This window comes from Carassius carassius, chromosome 9, assembly GCF_963082965.1.
Source record: "Carassius carassius chromosome 9, fCarCar2.1, whole genome shotgun sequence".
NCBI classification, from domain to species: Eukaryota; Metazoa; Chordata; class Actinopteri; order Cypriniformes; family Cyprinidae; genus Carassius; species Carassius carassius.
Window position 1 is genome coordinate 12,926,933 of NC_081763.1, and position 22,191 is coordinate 12,949,123.

Below are 22,191 nucleotides of genomic sequence, written 5' to 3' on the forward strand. Positions count from 1 at the left end.
TGGCAATTGCAGTGCATTAGGGGTTTTATTTTAGAAACTTTTTTTTATGTGTTATTTAATTTTATTATAGGAAAATACACCCTCCCCCACCCCCATGTATTGCAACCAATTTTATTTTTTTTAGCTTTCGGATGAAATGTTTCGTTTCTTAAGTAGATGATGTTTTTATGACCACTTTTGCTATTGTCTTGGTAGAGAAGCTTGCTAAATAGTGAAGGAATGAAGATTGGTGGCTTGGTTTAGTCGTACTGACTGCCAAGCAGAAAGTAGACATTTTAAGTAAATGGTGAATTTCTTTCAGTCGTAAGATAATAGATGTTAGACATTTTTAAGATGAATCTCAAAACTTGATATTCGTGTTAATGACTATTATTCTGATAAAATGATTGAACAGTTGTTTTAAGATGGTTATTACTTTTTTGTTATCTGTTTTTGTTTTTCTTTTAATTATTTTGTATTCTTTTGTCTTTGCATTTTAAAAGAAAAAAATGTTTTTGGATTTGTGTTCCCAACAAATACTTGAAGTTTTTAAGAAAAAAAAAAAAAAAACAGAGATGTGGGTTTGGGTAAAATAGACATTAAAGAGACAGACACTGGAATCCTTGTCTCTGCATCTTATTGGTTTGTCATCACAATTGCATTGCCACCATTGAACAGGACAATGGAATTCAATTACAAAGATTTAAAGAGGTTTTGTTATGTTTGCAGCTATTGGGTGTTTAAAATCAGCATGAAATTAATTCCTCCTATTGTGAACAACTGATCTATGCATGTTTCTTTCTTTGATTTCACTCCGTTGTGTTTCATCAAAATGTCATATCTGACAAAACGTCAGACTGTCGCTTTTGCTGAACGCTCACTACTTTGTTTCATCATGTATTTAAAGTTATGTGATTTAAAAGTTTCCTTAAAAAACAAAAACTTCTAATCTTGACTTTGGTTATTTTAGTAAAGGAACTCAATATTTACATTATCTATTAATGACTATAAATATACTGTAAGTACTATCATTCATGGGTTATTTCTAATTCGCATGACAATCTTAAATATACAAAATTGGTCACAAAGGACTAGACTCCTACAATAAATCAAATCCTAATAACTGAGGGCCACATGTATGAAAGGCTTTGTTTCATTCAGATTTGTAACATCATATGTACATCAGAATCTACACAAGGTTCATTTGATTGTAAGTACATGCTCAAGCTTTATTTTCCATGTTCTCAAGTCCCCAAACATAAATGGAACCTAGTATACTTTTTTTTGACTGCTTTTGCATACAATTTCCATATGCGTATTGCCTTCCAGACACAAAACAGTAGCTGATACAGATTGCAGGGATCGCCTGCACTGATATAAGAGAGATTGTGCAGCTAAAATCATAAAAAAACTGAAACATGTACACTAAATTGCATGAGATCCTAAGTTTTCACATAATGTGTTTTAAACATACAACAAATGTATTCTTACCCCACGTGTAAAAAGTATTTATTTTGTGGACTATCTTCATAGTAAAATTCAGTGGATCACATCTAATGACAGCTGCAGATGTATATTTTATAATACAGATTATTGAGACTGTTAAATGAGGATGAACACCAGGGCCCTCTGTGCATACAGTGACAGCTAACCACTCTGGTCCTCATACAGTGCAAAGACAGAGTTATCATTATGAACTGGTTGAGGTTAAGTAGGAAAGGTGACCCATTTCTTTGTGCAATGTTGTAAAACACAAGCACCAAACCAAGAAATCATTACGGTCATTAAAAACATGGTTTCTTTGTGCTCAAAAATAGCACTTCTATTAAATATATTTTATGGATTTTTTTTTGGCTCCTGGGGCCTGATGTATATAGTAAAATTTACCAATCACACACCGGTATTTATCAACAATTATATTAAACTTGCCACATGCACGCTTACTCGTGAGAACATAGCATTAATCTTTTCCTCTCATGTCTGATAATAGGAATATTGCATATAAAAAAATCACAATATACTAACAGCTATTATGTAAAGCATGATCTGACACTAATTTTTTGTTGCACAACATCATTCTGTCACGTCAGGGACTAAAGCTTTTAGCAACAGTTATGTATGTAATGCATTTATTTAAGTTATTAAATAATTTTGTTTAAAGATTATGAGGGCATATGGATATAAACAACGCAACATTTCATAAAAGCACAAGAACTGTCTATTTTCAATTCATGGTGACTTTAAACTCTATTCGCTGTTCATATTTCCTCCGTTTTCTAAAAATCTGCAAACAAACTTACTCTCTGCCTACGTTTACTGGGCAAATAATACGCTTTATTTAAGAAAATCTTAATAATTCTGTATGTTTAGCACGGACTATTGAGACAATGAAAGATGACAAAAAAGACGTCGGACCATACATGGTAAAAGCGGTCTCTTGCTATCAGGTCACTTTGTTTTTACTCGCCATTGGTCACCTTTACTATCAATCAAACCTTAAACCAATCAGTGAAGGGCAAATCTGTCGAGTCCTTCACGTTCGTCCAATCAGCAGTTAGTTACTAAGAGTCGCGGTGCAGATTTAAAAGTAAAATTAATTCTCGTCAACAACACATTTAGGACTGGGTCTCGTCGAAAAGACGTGATTTCTGAACCGAGAGCTATGACCAGTAAGTTAAACCGTCTTTCCTTGTAATATTTACTTATTTATCCGGTGATAACAGGTAAAGGTTATTTGAAAAGACAGCGGCTGTATTTAACCGCTCAGCGAGGCTGCGAGTCATGTTAGCACAGCGCTAGCCTGAAAGCTAGCGTGACTCTCTTCCTCTACTTTGCATACAGCATAACGCCATTATTTAGATAACTCTCGGCATTTGGTTCAGCATTTGCACATGTTTTGTAGTCAAATTTGAGCCATCCATCCTCCCTGCCTTCCCCGGCCCCCACTTGTTTTGTCTAATCCTAGTGAGGGGGTCGGAAAGGCAGAACCGAGGACCAAAGTGGTTGCCTGGATACCTGCTTCCCTCCATCCATCCATCTGGTGCAGGCATCCGCTCTCCGCCACGGCTAGCCTACTTTTCCATTTAAATAAGTAATTTGCAAGTCATTTGTTTGAGTGTGGCCGTGTCTTACCACTGCAGCATTTCTAGGCTTGAGTAAAGAGCTTTGTGAAGACCAGATCGATGCGGATTGGTTCTCTAATATTTAACGTTAGGAATCCTGGACGTGTGGATGTGGACAGACTTTGCAGTACTGATACGCTATTGTCGGTCCTTGGTCACCTTTTTGGTTGCTGTATTAACACGTTTATTTTCCCAGCAGGTGCGAGCAATCCAGAACCTGTGCTGCTTTCCGGGATCAAGTGCTTAGGATAAATTGACAACATCATGTGGACCGTCTCACAGATGCCTCCTGGACCTTGTGATCCAATTTCTGGAAGACAGTGACAGGATTTTCCTTCCCCATAACCAACGCTGCTCAACTTTAATGTAAACATATGCCTTTCATTGTTGTTTGGCTTCTACTCTTGTCAAGTATGACCATGTCCTCCTGCTGCTTTTCTCTAGCATCATTTATAAATGTTTTAACCTGTTCAGATCCAGGGTAACTTAGTTCTAACTTACTTTATAATACTCCGGGGTTTTTATACATTATGTAAAACTGCTTGACATGGTTTCACATTTTTAGATTAATATTCTTACAGCAATGAAATTCATATTCTGCGCATATTTAGGTAACACTTAATTCAAAGGTGGCCTTGTTGAAGTGTAGCTAATTAGGTTGGCTTGAGAAAGCCAACTTACTGGAATGCTATTCAAACTTATTATTCTTCTTACTAAAAACGTTGACTCTTTTACTTCTACAGCTTTAACTCTACAAACTCAGCCCAGATCTTCAGACTGATCTGACTGAGTGAGCTATATCTTTTCTAACTGATCAGACTTTCGGTTTTCATAAAAGATTAAAAATGATAAAAATCCCATAGATTTAATATACACGGACGGGATGTTCAAATGAGCCAAGACTATTCAAAATCCAACTGTCAAAATTCAAACTTAAACTCCCAGAATGCTTGAGGCTCAGTCAAGCTTCCCTTCTATGTGCCATTTCTAACCCATTCAAACTTATCTAATATTTCTAATCCTTCTACAGTCATGGCCAAAAGTTTGGCAGTGACATAAATTGTGTTTTGCTGCTTCAGTATTTGTAGATTTTCCACATATTTCTATGGTATACTGAAAAACAATAATAAGCATATCAGAAGCTTTAAAGGCTTTTATTGGCAAAAAAGTAAGTATTTACAGTGTTGACCCTTGTTGTTTATAACCTCTGCAGTTCGTTCTGGCATGCTGGATATTAGATTGTAGGCCAAATCCTGACTGATGGCGATCCATTCTTGCCTTATTACTCTTCAGAGTTGATCACAATTTGTGTTCTTCTGCTTGACCACTCGCCTTTTGAGGACTGACCACAGATTCTCTATGGGACCGAGATCTGGGGAGTTAGCTGGTCACAGATCCAAAATTTGTAATGATCTTCGAGCCACTTCTTTATCACTCTTGTTTTGTGACATGGTGCATGGATCATCAGCATGGATCGTTGGAAGAAGTCGCTCTTGGAGGACGTTTTGATACCATTCTTTATTCATGGCTGTGTTTTGGGCAGAATTATGAGAGAGCCCACTCCTTTGGTTGAAAAGCATCCCCACACATGGATTGTTTCAGGATACTTCACTGTTGGCATGTCACAGAACTCTTGGCAGCATTCACCTTTTCTTCTCCCAACAATCGATTTTCCAGATGCCCTAAACAGTCAGAAGGGAGCTTCAGAGAAAATAACTTTGCACCAATCTTCTGCAGTACAATCAGAATCAGAATCAGAAAGAGCTTTATTGCCAAGTATGCTTGCGCATACAAGGAATTTGTTTTAGTGACATAAGCTTCCAGTACACAGAGACAACAACACACAGACAAAATAAAAAATTGTATTTGCGGCTCTGAGGCACCGGCCAGATGGCAAAAGTTCAAAGATGGGGTGACTTGGATGTGAGGGATCCAGAGTGATTTTCTGAGTCCTTTTCCTCACTCTGGATGTGTACAGTTCTTGGAGGGTGGGCAGGGGAGCACCAATAATCCTTTCAGCAGTCCGAACAGTTCTCTGTAGTCTTCTGATATCTGATTTTGTAGCTGAACCAGACAGTAATTGAAGTACACAGGACTGACTCAATGACGGCTGAGTAGAACTGTTTCAGCAGCTCCTGTGGCAGGTTAAACTTCCTCAGCTGGCGAAGGAAGTACAACCTTTGTTGGGCTTTTTTCACAATGGAGCCAATGTGATTGTCCCACTTCAGTTCCTGAGAGATGGTGGTTCCCAGGAATCTGAATGACTCCACTGCAGCCACAGTGCTGTTCATGATGGTGAGTGGGGAAAGTGCAGGGGGGTTTCTCCTAAAGTCCACAATCATCTCCACTGTTTTGAGCGTGTTCAGCTCCAGGTTGTTAAGACTGCACCAGACAGCCAGCTGCTCAACCTCTTGTCTGTAAGCAGACTCGTCACCGTCCTGGATGAGGCCGATGACTGTAGTGTCGTCTGCAAACTTCAGGAGCTTGACAGAGGGGTCTTTAGAGGTGCAGTCGTTGGTGTACAGGGAGAAGAGCAGAGGGGAGAGAACACATCCCTGAGGGGCACCTGTGTTGGTGGAGCAGCTGTTTGACATGAATTTCCCCAGTCTCACTAACTGTTGCCTATCTGTCAGAAAGCTGGTGATCCACTGACAGATAGAGCAAGGAACAGAGAGCAGGGTCAGTTTGGTCTGGAGGGTTGTTGGGATGATGGTGTTGAAAGCCGAACTAAAGTCCACAAACAGGATCCTCACATAAGTCCCTGTTTTGTCCAGATGTTGCAGGATGAAGTGCAATCCCATGTTGATTGCATCATCCACGGACCTGTTTGCTCGGTACGCAAACTGCAGGGGGTCTAGTAAGGGTCCAGTGATGTCCTTCAGATAAGCCAGAACCAGTTTTTCAAACGACTTCATGACGACAGACGTTAAAGCCACAGGTCTGTAGTCGTTAAGTCCTGTGATCTTGGGTTTCTTTGGAATGGGGATTATGGTGGAGCGTTTGAAGCAGGAAGGCACTTCACACAACTCCAGAGATCTGTTGAAGATCTGTGAAAAGATGGGGGCCAGCTGGTCAGCACAGATTTTCAGACAGGCTGGTGTAACGCCATCTGGGCCTGGTGCTTTTCTTTTTTTGTTTTTCTTGAAGACCTGGCGCACATCATCTTCACAGATTTGAAGAGCAGGAGGTATGGAGAAGGGGATTGCAGGAGGTGTTAATGGTTGTGTAGGGAGATGGTCAGAGTGGGTGTTGGGGGTTTCAAATCTACAATAAAACTCATTCAGGTCGTTAGCAAGTCGTTTAGCCTCAGTGCAAGGGGATGGTGTCTTTTAGTTTGTGATGGCTCTCAGTCCTCTCCAAACTGAAGTAGAGTCGTTGGAAGTAAACTGGTCTTCCAACTTTTAAGCATAGGTCTTTTTAGCCGCTCTAATCTCTTTGTTCAGTGTGTTCCTGGCCTGATTTTACAAGACCCTGTCCCCATTTCTGTAGGCATCCTCTTTGGCCTGACGAAGGTATCTTGAGTTTTACTGTAAACCATGGCTTATCATTGTTGAATGTTAAATAAGTCCTGGTAGGAATGCATATATCCTCACAGAAACTAATATAGGATGTTACAGTCTCTGTGAGTTCGTCCAGATCAGTGGTAGCAGCTTCAAAAACGCTCCAGTCTATGATGTCAAAACAAGATTGTAAGTCCTGCTCTGTTTCGCTGGTCCATCTCTTCACAGTCTTTACTACAGGTTTAGCAGATTTAAGTTTCTGCTTGTAGGTCGGTATAAAATGAACCAGACAGTGATCAGAACGTCCCAAAGCTGCTCGTGAAACAGAGTGATATGCATCCTTTATTGTGGTGTAACAGTGATCCAGTATATAACTGTCTCTGGTGGGACAGGTAACATGCTGTCTGTATTTTGGCAGTTCACGGGAGAGATTGGCTTTATTAAAGTCCCCAAGAATGATTAAAACAGAGTCCGGGTGTTGTTGTTCTGTGTCTGTGATCTGATCAGCGAGTTTCTGTAAAGCTGAGCTCACATGGGCTTGAGGAGGAATGTAAACACTAACCAGAATGAACGAGTGAAACTCCCGCGGCGAATAGAATGGCTTGCAGTTGATAAACTGCGTTTCTAGATCAGGACAGCACATCTTCTTTAATACAGTTACATCTGTACACCACCGTTCATTGATGTAAAAGCATGTCCCGCCGCCGCGCGATTTCCCCGTTGATTCTACTTCGCGGTCCGCTCTGAACAGCTGAAAGCCTGGCAGATAGAGCGCGCTGTCCGGTATGGCGTCATTCAGCCAGGTTTCCGTGAAACACAGAGCAGCAGAGTGAGAGAAATCCTTATTTGTCCGAGAGAGCAGAAGGAGTTCGTCCGTTTTGTTGGGTAGAGAGCGGAGATTTGCGAGATGGATGCTAGGCAACGGCGTTCGAAATCCGCGCTTCCTGAGTCTGACGAGCGCTCCCGCTCGCTTTCCCCGCCTGCGCGTCCTGAAGCGCTTGATCAGCACCGCTGCTCCTCCGATAACAATGTTCAGTAAAACGTCTGTATTATACAAATATTTTTATTGATTTTTCTGTTTTCCACAAACACAATACACAGAACCATGAACAACATTAATTCTGGATCTACATACTTATTCACACATCAACATACACACCCCTGCAGCAAAAAAAAAAAAAAAGAGGGGGGGGGGGGGATACACATAGTACTGATTATACTATACTGGCCAATGAAGATTCAAATAAGATAAAAAGGGCTGCCAGACCCCATAAAACTTTGCAGAGGTACCTCGGATAGTGTATTTAAGATGCTCAAGTTTAAGACACGACATCACCTCAGTAACCCAGCGTTTGTAAGATGGTGGCAATGCCTTTTTCCAGTTGAGAAGAATCAGGCGTCTAGCCAATAATGTGGAGAAAGCTATGAGCTCTATCTGATTGGTTGTTAGCTGCAATTCTTCCGGCACTACCCCAAAGATGGAAGTCAGAGGATTGGGATCAAGATCTTTGTTACAAATAAATGAAAACGTTCTGAAAATGTCAGCCCAGAATTTTGTTAATCTGGGGCGTGACCTCGCCTCCAGATCTTCACTCCGTTCTCTCAATACGGCCAACTCCTTTTTCATAGCCATAAGCTCCTTCTCAAGAGTAGTAGTGGAGTCCGAGTAGCCGTTCATCGCAGACTCCAACCCATTCACCCGCGCCTCCGCTGCTTCCAGCCTGGCATTAACAGCATCCACGGCGCTGCGTAACTCTGTTCGGAGCTGATCTACTTGGCTGCAGAGTTCAGCTGATTGGGCAGCAGGCTTCTCTTCTATTTTTGCAATCAAGTCCTCTTTAAGTGAATTAATTGCTTGAAGAACCACGCAGTTGTCACTAGCTGAAGTTGTGTCTTTCTTTGATGTCGCGTGGAGTTCGGCGCTAGCATTAGCATTTTGACTGGCAGTCGATTCTGCATCTCTGCGGTTACTCCGGCCCTTATTCATTTTCCTTCAAAAATAGCCCAACTGGATTAACACTGGTACACTCTTATTAACACACCAGGGCAGCTTTAGCACACTAATATATAAAATAAGAGCAAAATAAAAGAAATTTAAAGCTGGTTGTGGAGAGCTCGATAACTTTACGTCTTCACATGGCGCCGCTCCAACCGGAAGTCCAAACGTCTGTATAATAGAAATCCGGAAAAATATCATGTGGTGTGTTCTGCCGAATGTTCAGCAGTTCATCCCTGGTGAAACTGATCGTGTTTGTTAAACAAAAAACAGGAAAAACGAACAAAAACAGTACAAACACTGGAGAGCCAAGCACTGAAGCAGCCATGTGCGGCCCCATCTTGGAATCATTGTACTTCCTGCAGAATTTCAGTCTGTCTTTGACATTTTTCTTGGAGTGAAGTGGTTTATTTGCTCCCCTTCTTGACATCAGGCCGTTGTCCAAAAGTCTTGTCCTCACGGTGTGTGCAGATGCTCTCACACAAACCTGCTGCTGTTCCTGAGCAAGCTCTGTACCACTGGAGACATGATTCCTCAGGAGTTTTTTTATTTTTATGTGAAAAGTTTTTTTTTTTTTTGGCCAATGAAGCTTTTAGCAATTATTTAAAATGCATATGATCACTCTACACAATAATCTAGAAACAATGGAAATGAACACCACAGAATTTATGTCACTGCCAAAACTGGCCATGACTGTAAGGATCAGCGGACGGTTTTATAATATAGCCTAAGCAAGATTACAGTTCGTTTGAAACCCAAGCGCATCACGTTTCATGTCTGTGATGTGTTTTCGTAACAGAATTCTCTTGAATTATTGGCATGCTGCATGAACTGCTTCATTCTAACAAGCTTCAGAATAATGAATAACTAACACATTGGCTGTCACGTCTGTAATGCACTTCTTGGTTTTGTTGTGGTGTGTGTTCAGATTTGGATGGAAACTTTTTTTGCAGCTTTTGTGATTGGATTGCTCCAGACACGCTAATAGTCCCACTGTAGCAATAAGAGGAATAATACACTGCCTTTCACCTCCTCCCACATGATTACCCTCACTACCCCCCCCCCCCCCAACCCACACACACCTTCTTTCTTCATGGTCTCCCCTTGTCTTGCTCCCTTCCCTTTCCCTGCTGTAATCTTTCTAAAGCTCTTGCTTTCTAATCCTTTCCATGGCTGTTTTCATATGGACACCCCCTTCCCAAACATCCCAGCTTCTTCTGCTTGAATATAAATATGGCAGCTGTCCAGAATAATTTAAGAACAAAGTAATTTTTTTTAGCAGAAGCTTTATCCAAGGCGACTTACAGTGCATTCAGGCTATCAATTTTTACCTATCATGTGTTCCCGGGGAATCGAACCCCCAACCTTACGCTTGGTAGCGCAATGCTCTTCCAATTGAGCTACAGGAACACTAATTATGAGACCAATGAAGGTCTGTGCCATGCTATCACAATGCATATCTTTGTAGTCATTTGAATATGGCTTGTGAGTTTAGTGGAACTTTAAGTTCATGTATTTGTGTAATCTGGCACAGTGTGATATGTCTTGTTGGTCGAGTGCTAATGTGGATTTTGTGGTTGTAGTAAGTTCGTGTGGGCAAGGAAGAGGACAAAGGGGTCGGCAGGACTGCTGACGTATTTATTGAACAGAAAATAACTTAAACTTTGCAAACACCAAATGGTGACTTCTGTTCTGGCACATTGTCACGGCACTTCCGATTTACTCTTTCCGGTTTCGTTTCCGGCTTCGCGTCAGCAGTCCGTCTCTCTCTCGCTTGCTTCCGACTCTCCTGGCGTTTTATACTCTCTCCACGCCAATTACTAGAACCAGAAACAGGTGATGATAATTTTCGCCCAAACCACTCACTTACCGCTGGTCTCCTGATTCTCTCTCCCGCTGCAGACTTCGCTAAACCACGCCCCCCCTGCCACAGTGGTCCAATTTTGCTTCTTAACTCTCCCCATTTGTTTCATCCTTCTGCCTTTGCCTTGCCCTTCTCTTAACTTTTTTTCAGTGAACAGATTTTGTTGAGAATCAGCGAGATGTGAATGCAATGCTTATGATCAAGCATGTCTGCCACTAACTATACAAGATCTTATTATGAATTGAAATACTTTTATTGCTTGCTTGTCTATTCAAATCGTTTTTCAAGTTTGAGTTTTCATGAATGGCAAAGTTGTTTTTATATACATTCTATTATTAAAAATATATTGACTTTTTAAGATGCCATTTAAAACAAAACATTACATTTATCCTCTTTAGACACAGTGACGTTGAGCAACATTGCTTGAGATTATGCTGAGCATCCTTGCAGCTGGCTCCATATTCTTCCCAGGCCTGTTCCTGCTGTCCAAGCGATTCCTGAAACATGCTCCTGGGATCAAATGGAGCGAGAAGGATGCTGTCATCGTCTCATCCAGGTAAATAAAGGGAAGATAAAGTGAGATGTGTTAAAAGATGCTGTCAGGCTCAAGCTACCTGGTTTTGTTTACTGTGCTCTTTTTGTGTGTTTATTAAGGTTCAATTAAAAAGGATAATTGACAAACCAGTTGTTGAACTGCATCTAGGGCTGGGCGATATACAAAAAAAAATATCTCGATATTGTCAATTTTTACGATATTCGATATATATCTCGATATGTTTGCATTTGCATTTAAATAATAAAAAATAAAACATGATTTTCTTTTGCCCATTAAAAAAAAAAACTATTTAGATTAAACAGCTAATTTAAGCAGTTAAAAAATCTAGACCAAGAGATCACTTACTGCTTTTTATTAAATGAATACTATAAAATGTAATGTAGGCCTATATTTAACTGAAGCAGTGCAAATTAAGTAACAGTTACAGAAAGTGCATTCTTCTTTTTAGTGCATGCAATTCACAATTTAAACTATGCAACTGGGATAAGTATTTTATTTAATTTTTTTTAACACGTTTTTAAGCTAAGAACACAAGTCTGTCAACTGTCTGTGGTTTTAAGAGAAGCTCTGTGGCATGAAACTATGGTCCTACTGACACTAAAAACCCTCTTAGATGGGGAGCTAGTTGCTGAAGCACATAGCTATTTCTTATATATAAATATATATAAATGAATACCAAAGACTTTTGCATTCTCTCTGTCTATATTATGGAAACTGGTAAACATATCAGTGAAATTCCCCAATAGTAATTCCAAATGGCCATAGCCTATGTTTCTCTATTCAAACATCAGCGGTCGAGTAAGTGCATTTATTTTGCGATCACAAACGCAAACAATACAGTTGAGATCTCACGACAGAACACAGACCGGCTGAACGACGCTTTCATTAGATCGCTCAATTCCAGCTTGTTAGTGTTTTCAGATTATCGTCAGCGGCTCTTCTGCAATGAGGAGTGAGCACGTGCGCATGGTTACCAGATTGCTTAAAATAAGCAAACACCGGGCAGAAAATGAATCCTTGTAACAGTGGAGCTCTGATTCGGAGATTTAAACTCTTGTTATCTGGCAACCGCTATCATTACAGCTCTCGTAGTAGAGGGGCGTAGAGCAGTCAGCAGTTACAGGTTCCTTTTTTGGACATTCGGCGCGTTCTTTTGGGAAAGTATGCTTGAATTTGAAATATTCGATATTCCCGATATATTCAAATTGTACATCGTCGTCAAAATTATTCCGATGTTATCGCTAATATTCGATATATCGCCCAGCCCTAACTGCATCAGTCAATGTGACTTTGAATGATATATATGTAATATGCATAAAATTAAAATATGCATTCATAAAATGAGCACTTGCTGAGATAAAAACTTATTTACTTTCTTTTACTTATATACACTACACACACACACACACACACACACACACATATATATATATATATATATATATATATATATATATATATATATATATATCTACACACACACACACATATACATATATATATATATATATATATATATATATATATATATATATATATATATATATATATATATGATTCATCGGTCTGTTACTAAATATGTTGCTGTAAGTTTATGGCAAAGATTTTTATCTTGTTTGCGTGAAATGTGTCTGATAAAAATCTTCTGAGCAAAGAAGTTGCATGTAGGGTTGCATTTGGTTGCAGTGCATATCTGATGTGCTGCTGTGTTTTTCTGCTTTGCTAGGAAAGCTACAATGTAATATCCTGCTTAAACCCTTCCTTTAACTGGTGTCATCAATATCTGCTATTAATGGTTTCAAATATCTCCTGTCTTAGGGTTTTTGCAGTCTGTTTTGGTCTCCTTGCTGTCTTTCATGCATGTTTTTTCTCTCACCCTTAATTAGACTGGTGTCCTCCGTTCAGGCCATTATGGCATCCTCTGCTGGGTACATCATCGCCTGTTCTTGTAAAGACAGTATTGAAGACCAGTGAGTATCAGATGAAGATAGGTGGCAAAATATAACAATGAACATTTTTTTTTTGGCAATTTAGATTGATTGTTTATGTAGGGCTTTCTGTTTAATTTTACTTAGTGTTTGTTTGTTTTCATATGTGCATGTGTCTCTCTCACCTCTTTCACTTGTTGTGTTTGCATATATAGCTGAGAATTCTCTCGTTCTCTATGGAATTGTTCCCAGATGTAAAGGAGTGTGAAAGTATTCCCTTCACTCTTGAGTGTTTCTAAGAATGTGCTTTTCCTCCAATGTGCACCTTATGTCTCTGTAATCTAATTAAAAACTAATTAGGTTGCGAGCCTCTCTGTAAATCCACTGTGGCGCACCAAGCTCGGGGGACAAGGAGCGAAGGAGAGTAGACTGGCAAAATACTGTGGAAAAACTTGACGGGACTTTTTATGACCGCTTTAGTCAGCGGTTTCATTTAATGCTTGAAAGCTGCGTCTTCACACCCTGTGAAACCCATTAGGAGGATTGTGGAAAATGATTTTCCTCACCTAATCGAATTGTATATCTTGTTAAATTTTGGCTTAACCCAAAGGCACACAGGTGAATTAAGAACAGCAGCTCAGATAGGTCAGAACAATCATCCCCTGGTTTCAAAGACTAGGCTTAAACCTAGTCCCAGACTAAAGTGCATTTCTGATTTGTTTTACCTGAAATCGCTTTGCACTGATATATCTTAAAATATTGTAAGTGTCATTGACTTGTCTCAAGATACACACCAGTAAAGTTTTTTTTTTTCTATGGCAAGTTTCTAAAAACTACTTTAATGTCCTAATTGAACTATGGCTTAATCCTGGTTTAATCTAAGCCCTGTCTGTAAAACCAGCCCCATGTTTTATAAATGATTTAAACCAGGTAAGCTCAGTTACTCTCTGTATCTGTAGTAAATGCATCAGTCAAGGTGCAGAGGGCTGGGAATTAGACAAGGGCCAAGTCAAATGCTAGATCCATGTTTAAAACTTTATAAACATTGATCTCTAGCTTCTGCTAACTGTTGTATGCGCATTCACAATAAAACACCGTTCCAGCTGATGACATAGGCGTAGCATAAGCTTCAGTGAGAAGTGACGAAAGTAGGAGCAGCCTAGAGATGGGCGTATCCATACTGAAGTATGGATACTCAAAGAAAAAATATAGATACTACTGTTTGTTTTTTTACCTGTGATTTTGTTCATTTAACAAGAAATTTTATGCGTACAGTATGCACTGAATTGGACGAATAACCTGTTAACTATTTTCCTGCTTAGCACTCGGAAATGCTGCAAGACATAACCAATCAATCACAGAGAGTTTTCACTCATTCAAATAGGTCTGCTTTTCCCAAAATTAACTTTTAATTAAACCATTAATACTTTTGGGAAATGCAGTCAATAACAATTCTTATCAGAGTACACAAAAACATATGTTTGAGTAATTTCACTATAAACAAATTGAAATTGTAGCTTATAGTTACATTTTTTTAAATTTAATGAGAGAGCAAAACAAAACACTGGTCTGTTGAAAAATAACACCCATTTACTGCCATTATAAAGAGCCAGGACACTTTTAAATATAACTCTGATTGTATTTGTCTGAAAGAAAAAAGTCATCTACACCTAGGATGGGTTGAGGGTGAACAAAATAATGGGGTATTTTTCATATATATTAGTTTTAAAAATAGCTGCACTGCTTATTGTTTTTTTGAAACTGTGATAGATTTTTTTTCAGGTTTATTGATTAATAGTTCAAAAGTTCAGCATTTATAACAAGAACAGCATTTATTTTAAAACCGAGATTTTATAACAAAGTAAAATTCTTTACTGTAACTGATCAATTTAATGCATCTTTGATAAATAAAAGTATTGATATCTTTTACTGACACCAAACCTGTGGAGGGTAGTGTGTGCTTTATTTTCAGAAATAGACGCACATTTATCCTCACAAATCACGCCACGTAGATAATAATTGATTTGCTAGTCAAATTTTAAGGGAATATGTCACCCCAATCGTTTACTTCCTCTCATGTTGTTGTTCTAAACCTACAGTATATGAATGCTTGTCTAACATGTGCACAAAATGACACATTTATCAGACTTGCCTGTAACCTCCAGTATTAGTGAACACCTTGGACTTGTTTTGGTTCTCAAAGGATTTTAAAACTGATTTGGAAAAGTCATTAAAAGTGAATTAGATCTGCACAGGTTATAATATAATATAATATATATAAATATTTAATAATGACTGAAAACAATAATGGAAAATGTTATGGTAATTTATATATTACAGTCCAGTACTGTGCAAAAGTCTTAGGCCATTAGTATTTTTTGACCCCCCCCAAAAAAAACAATGTTTAAAGAGACTTTTGCACAGTACTGTATATAAACAAGGCTAATTGTTGCAAAGTAACCCTAATAAAATCATCTCAGGGTTTCTAACTATTGTTCTTTTTATTCCTTCTCTCTCTTTATCCTCCCTCTGTCCAGGCATTGGCTTACCAGCAGCTATATCCTCTTTGCTGTCCCCTACTTCGTCTATGACATCTATGCCATGTTCTTGTGCTACTGGTACAAACTTCAGGTCAAAGACCATGAGGAGGAGAGCAAGGCCAAATCGATGAGGTCAGCCCTCAGCGGCTATCTGCGGCGAGAGGTCCTTATGGTCTTGCACCATGTCGTGATGGTTACTGTCTGTTTCCCTGTCTCTGTGGTGAGTGGAATGAGGGTTGAGTGACATTACTAAACGTTTCATTCTTTTTCTCTTTTGCACAAACACAGACATAATAAAGTACATCTTAACTGAAATCTGATTCTGGAGGCCCATGAGAGCGTGTAGTAACATGGCTTGGGCTTCATGACTGTTTAACCCTCTGGGCTTCTTCGCCCGAAAACGGGCGAAAACTTGAACGTTTTGAAATGTTTAATTTTTTTGCTTCATCGGATGGGGATGAAACTTGGTGACTTTTGTTGTATTACCTATATGAACACACAAAAAAATCAAGGAGATGATTCTGATATGTTAAAGGGTCGTAAAAAAAAAAGTCACACTTAGCTTCCTCCCGCCCAAAAACGGGCAACATAGGAAAAGAATGGGAAATACGAAAAAATAGGAAAACTCAGAGAAACTTTTGGTGGTACAAGCTACAGATCAGCAACTGTGCTGAAAAAAAGTGTACAGCAATGAAGGGGTGACACTCTAGAACATCAAGAGTGCAAATAAGACCCCCCCCCCCCCACACACACACACACACACACACACACACACATACACAGATAAACTGGCGACTGCAACAGCAAATTTGTAGAATATTCCACATAAAATCAATAAATGAAAAAAAAAAAACTTGCTCAAATGCACACAGACGCAAACACACACAGAGAGAGAGAGAGAGAGAGAGAGAGAGAAAGAGAGAGACTGGTAAGACTGCAACAGCAAATTTTGAGAATATGCAAAAATAAATAAATAAAAAATACAAAAAGAGACTCTCGCTCAAATGCAACACACACAGACACACACACACACACACACACATTCACTCACACACACACATTCACTCACACACACACACATTGTGTTCCCTTTCTAACCAAATGCTATAGTTTGATTGTAATCATAATGCAAAACCTGATACTTATCTAAACATTTTTGTTAAGAAAATAAAGTAATCATCTTTTAGAATATCTAAATGTATATCTAAATAAAAAAACGAATAAGATAGAGAAATCATGTCTAAAACAACAAAAGGAATCAAAAAGCCTTTCTATATAGGATATATAGGAAGCTATAGGCAGCCTACAGGCTGGTACAGGACATTACACAAAAGTGGCTATTTTTTAAAGCCGCTAGATGAAGTTCTTCTCCTGGAACTTTTTTTTTTTTAGGCTGGCACTCTATTTTGATGTGAAATGCTGCATTTATTGAAATTTTTTTTTTTAATAAATATAAAATAAAAAATGATATATTAATTCTAATGGAAAAAATAGCTCATAAAAATTATATAATTAATTCAAAGTATCATAAAAAATTCTAAATAATAATCAGAAAACATTATAGAACAAAAATATATTTGATTGGTTATCCTGGGAAAAAGTAAAGTACAATTTTAAGGCTTCGCCCGTTTTCAGGCGGGAGGAAGCTAAGTGTGACCCATTTACGAAGAAGCCCAGAGGGTTAAGAGTGATTTGACGGGATCATGATCTGTGGGTGGCTTGAAGTGTGGCTGAGTCAAACTTGTCCTGAACGGGCCTGTGTACTTTCACCCTGTAATTATGCTCTCCATCACTCTCTATCTGTATCCATGGAGACTGTTGCTGTCGGCAGCCGTTCAGCAAGCAAGCACCCTGGCATTAGCTGCACTTAACTGCCAATGAGTGTTCAGGCCTGATAAGACAGAGAGCCTCTACAGCACTTTCCTCCATAAAACCACTCTAAGCTTTCCTACATCGACAAAAGTATGACTTTTTCTTTTCTTTTTTTGCTCATTTTCCTTTTATTTCCCTTTCCTCATCCCTTTCCTTTTTTTTCCATCAACCCCCTTCTCTCCTTTCTCTTTCACCTCCCTCTGCTTTCCTTTTCCATTTCTTACCTTTTCCTCTCCCTTCAATTCCGTTCCGTTTATTTCTTTCATTTTTCATCTTCTCTTACTTTCTGTTTCCCATTTACTTTTCTCATTCCACTCTCCCTTTTGCTTTCCCATTCCTCTTCCATTTTAATTTTTTATTCCTATATATACCTTTCCTCTTCCCTTCCTTTTTCTTTTCTTTCCTGTTGTCCTTTCCTTCCATCTATTTTTCTCTCTCTTCTATCCCTTTGATTTCCCATAACCTTCCATTTCCATTTTCCTGTTGCTCTTCTGCTGCTTTCTATTTCTGTTTATATTTTATATATATTTTTCCAATTCCTCTTTCTTTCCCACCCATCCCTTTTCTCCTACTGTCCTTTTCCCCTTCCCCTTCTCTTCCTTTCCCTTCCCTATTTTCTTTTCTTTTCCTCTCTTTTCATAGTTCTGGAGACGGGGCAAAGGGGATTATTTCCAGGGTGTGATGTTCCTGGCAGAACTCAGCACTCCGTCTGTCTGTCTGGGAAAAATACTCATCCAGGTACTAAACACAAACACACATTCACACAGTCATTCCAACTCCCTCAGTCTTTCTTTTGTTTAGTGACTGCATCTTTTTTTTTAACAACTTAGTTAAGCAGATTTTTGCACCATTTATTTTCTTGGAAATGTATGGGAAATTTCTACCTAATTTTCTAACTAATCATAAAACCTCTAATTGATTGACAATGATCTTTCACAGACTTTTGTACTGTAACAACTCTTTCTTGTTACAAGTCTTTTTCAACGCATCAGTGTTAAATGTGTAGTGGGGAATATTGGGTTCATGAGGGTTCATTGCTCTGCCTATTAATATTTTTCTATCTGTTAAACACTCTCTTTCTCTACTCCTGGCTCTCTCGTTTGTTTCCTTTACTCAGTTTAAGCAACAGCACACTCTCCTACATAAAGTCAATGGAGCTCTTATGCTGGTCACTTTCTTCATCTGTAGAGTTCTCCTCTTCCCCTACCTCTACTACGCCTACGGCAGGTAACGATCACTTTAACCCTCTCAGTCGTTCAATCTTTTATCGTGTCTTTTATTTCTATTGCTCATGTAGTCTCTTCTCCACTGAGTCACAATGCCTCTGATATTAACATGGATTCTTAATGAATCATAACATGAACATCATATTTCTCACTCAGTCTCAACCCAGGATTTGATTTTAATATGAGACATACAGTATAATCCTCTTGAATGATTGTAATCTCCACCAGAGATCACGAGCTGTGTTATTTTGCATCATTGTAATACCAGGACAAACCTTACACTGGATGGCATGTTCTAATTTAAAAAGGGCAATCTTGATGTATTGTTCATAAGATTGGAAATTTGAGCATCCTTAGACTCAACAATTGTGGTGCTAGTTCAATTTGCTGAGTGTGATCTTTAGTGGCAAACTTTATAGTAATTGTTATTGTTATAATTATCCTTCTTGTGAAAGGAGTCCCGTCCTAAATAAGAGAGCCATGTGCCAGTTGGTAAAAACTTTGCATTACTGCTGTGTGTTACATAAAAACAGTCCAGAGACGCATCCTTGGGATTGCACATGTGCATTGGCTGGACCAACCTGAAATGTGCATTGTTTTATTGGGATTTCTAGATTTCCCCATTCAAGTAGATAGGGGTTGGTCCTATCTTACCCTATTGCAAATATGGCTGTTGAGGGAAATGACTTTCCTTCTAGGATTATACCAAATATCTCTTTTTACTCATTTACTTTATGCTGACTCTATGCATATTTTTGTTTGTGCTCATATCACAGGTATGCATCCATCCCCTTCTACATGGTGCCGCTGTCTGTGCCCTGGCAGTGTAACGCAGGTGCAGCTTTGCTCATGGCCCCACAGGTCTACTGGTTTTCCCTCATCTGCAAGCGTGCCTTCCGTCTCTTCACTGGAGCCTCACAGCACAAAGCGACCCCTAGCACCACAGACTCTGAACCAAAAACCTCAGTCCTGCCCCCTGCCAACGGATACATCCCCAGAGAGACTGACTCGCACTGAGAGAGGAGTAGAGATAGAGATGTAGGTACAAGGTAGTTGGGTTTAGACCAAACAGGAGACTGAAGGCAGATCATCTTATTACAATGGATGGATCTACCTTAGATCAAGCGCTGTGGGTTAGCAAGTAAAAAAAAACTGAAGGTCTGTACCCTCACTATCCACCACCATCCTCTCTTTGAGAAGAAAAATAAGACTGCAGACCAAACCAAACTGATAGTTTTCTTCCTAACATGCATGTCCTCTGTGTTGGAGCAGTATGTCTGCTGCTTTACAGGGTTAGTGCCTCATTTGTAGATTACCATGGTCGTAAGCTTCAGAAAAAGGAACTGATGTGGATGCAACGGGAACAGTATTTCTAATTCGTGATGTATGGAAGGACTGATAGATGCCTCCTGTTCTCCTCTCTGTGAATTTCTCTCTCTGTGTTTGTTACAGTTACAGAGAGGATACGAAAAAGGAAGCAGAAATGTCTGTTGATTTGTACATACGCTTTTAATAATATTTACGTTGAATTCCAAATGGATTTTAGATTTTTGTAGATTCTGTTTATTATTTATTTATTCGGTTCTATTCCTAATTATGGGAGGACTAGTTTGAAACAAAACCGCTCACTTCAATAAAACCGAAGCTGTTGGGTTCAGAACAACCCCTCGAATCCTCACTGTGGGTGGTGCAGCTGTCCATCTCTCTGTTTTTTCACTTTCCTGGTTTTCATGGCAGCTGAAAACAAGATGGCTGTGGCTGCAACCAGTTAGTTAGTGAATCAGCACTTATAAAGTAGAAGGGGAGTCTTCGAGGTAATGAGGTAATGCATTCACATATCTCTGCTGCAGTACTCCAATCCTTTTAAGATCGAGACACTGGACGGAGGGGGAAGGGACAGAGCTGCCAAGGCTCTCAGATGAACCTGAGCCAATCGGTTTTTACATTTCATACAGTTTTATGTGAGGAGAATGCCAGCATTATAGCCCTCGCTAACCTCTTAGTAGACCAACACCACAATATGGATTCACTGATTGTAATCTGCACATTGAATGGGTAACAACCGTGTTCTTTCTCCACACAGACGAGATCTTTCTTAACTGCTTCTCCTCAAGTAGTCAGACTTTGTTTCTGTCTGGATATATAGGAGGTCCAATGTTGATGTGTTTTGTCACCAATTAGTCCTCACTTTTATGGTAAAAGTGTCGTTGGTATAACCGTGTCAGCACATACCTCCCTTAGGCCTGATGCTTCTGCTATGCTCTCAAACAGGGATGCCAGTCTGATGTTAAACAGTATTATTAGGGGAGGAGGTGAGAGGATGGCGCACAAGGTGGATTCTAGAAGTGAATCTTGCACTGAATTCTCACAAGGAGGGATGCTAAACACATCCAAGTCTGTGAGAAACTGTAATACTTTTAAAAGCACTGCATAGATCATTTTAGATCAACGTCTCGGATTTAGTTCTGGACCACTATAATTGGAGTCTTATAGATTAGTCATGTTTCTGTTATGCACTAGAACATTTTTGTTTTGCTGCTTTACAGTTAGCCCGTATGCCAAAAGGCATCCATGTAGCCTTAAAAGTAATGCTTTCAACATGCTCTTTACACAAAGTACTGCTGGATTGTTTTACACTGGGTCATCAACGCTCAAAGGGACTGCCCAGTGCTGGCCATGGATAAGGGCAAGTATTTTCAACTATAGCAAAGTGTACTGGTTTGGGCATAGGTTAAAAATTATATTTTGAGCTAGGAATGACGACTCTTCTGACTGTAATTATGCTTATTGTGAACTTATTCTTTTAATTTATGTATTTACTTGGCCAAGTCTGAATGTAGATATGACTTCACATCTAAATGTTCTTCTGTGTAGGCTTCTGTTTATCTAGTTGTCTGAAGACTGTTCTGTAATTCTGGTTTTCTCAGCTGATATATACTCTTGCTCTCTCCTGCTGTGCTCTGATGCTTTGTGTGACCTTCTTTTACACTGAAACAAAGTTTCTTTGCTACTTGCTGATTGTGTGAGAGAGGAAATGATAATTAGTTCAATGAAATTTGCCTGTATGCGTTTCTTTAGTATATTGAAACACAATGCCAATTACTTAAGGTTTCTTTATTCCCAAATTCTTGTCTTAGTTATGTTAAAAGTGCAGTAACAATGCCTCATCAACCGATAGTTTTTACAAAAAAAAAAAAAAAAAGAGAGAAACGTGTCTTTAGATCTCACACTCGTCTCTGCAACCGAGGCTCTGTCTATGTGTAAAACCACAGATCAAAAGAGTTGCTCTCTCTTGTTTAGCCAATCAGAGAATAACGTTTTGTTAGAGGTGTTGTAAAAAGAGAAGTAAACTCAGATGGTCACGTCGTCACCGTGTTCTCACCATAATGATGATAATGTATTGAAGTTTAATATAAATTAACTCTATCAAACCTTAATTCCGCATAATATATTCATACATCAGTTCACAGAATGACCAATTCCCGGTAAAAGAAACACCAAAGATGCTTTTAAGTTGTAGTGCATTTCCATTACCCGACTAATAAAACTAAATCTAGATTTATGGATACATTCTAACACGTTTTCCAGCAGGCTGAATCTCTTCTCAC

At 39.1% G+C, this 22,191-nt stretch overlaps 1 protein-coding gene across 2 annotated transcripts; it reads left to right on the plus strand.

The window, feature by feature from the left end:
• Positions 1-2,487: 2,487 nt before the first annotated feature.
• LOC132148970 (ceramide synthase-like) lies at positions 2,488-20,103 on the plus strand. 2 transcript variants are annotated; one of them, XM_059557812.1, is made up of 8 exons: positions 2,488-2,648; positions 3,298-3,467; positions 10,860-11,017; positions 12,904-12,987; positions 15,483-15,705; positions 18,000-18,095; positions 18,475-18,584; positions 19,360-20,103. In XM_059557812.1, the coding sequence occupies exons 3-8, from the start codon at positions 10,893-10,895 to the stop codon at positions 19,598-19,600; spliced, it is 879 nt and encodes a 292-aa protein (XP_059413795.1). In that variant the 5' UTR covers positions 2,488-2,648; positions 3,298-3,467; positions 10,860-10,892; the 3' UTR covers positions 19,601-20,103. The 2 variants fall into 2 exon arrangements, with proteins under 2 accessions (XP_059413795.1, XP_059413796.1); XM_059557813.1 differs by having other exon boundaries at positions 2,531-2,648; positions 3,301-3,467.
• Positions 20,104-22,191: the final 2,088 nt, after the last annotated feature.

Excerpts from the sequence above, each read along its gene's own strand:
- LOC132148970 (XM_059557812.1), top strand. The coding sequence starts at position 10,893 with ATGCTGAGCATCCTTGCAGCTGGCTCCATATTCTTCCCAGGCCTGTTC. Across the intron at positions 12,988-15,482 it reads AAAGACAGTATTGAAGACCA|GCATTGGCTTACCAGCAGCT; the intron begins GTGAGTATCAGA and ends CCCTCTGTCCAG. Across the intron at positions 18,096-18,474 it reads TGGGAAAAATACTCATCCAG|TTTAAGCAACAGCACACTCT; the intron begins GTACTAAACACA and ends TCCTTTACTCAG.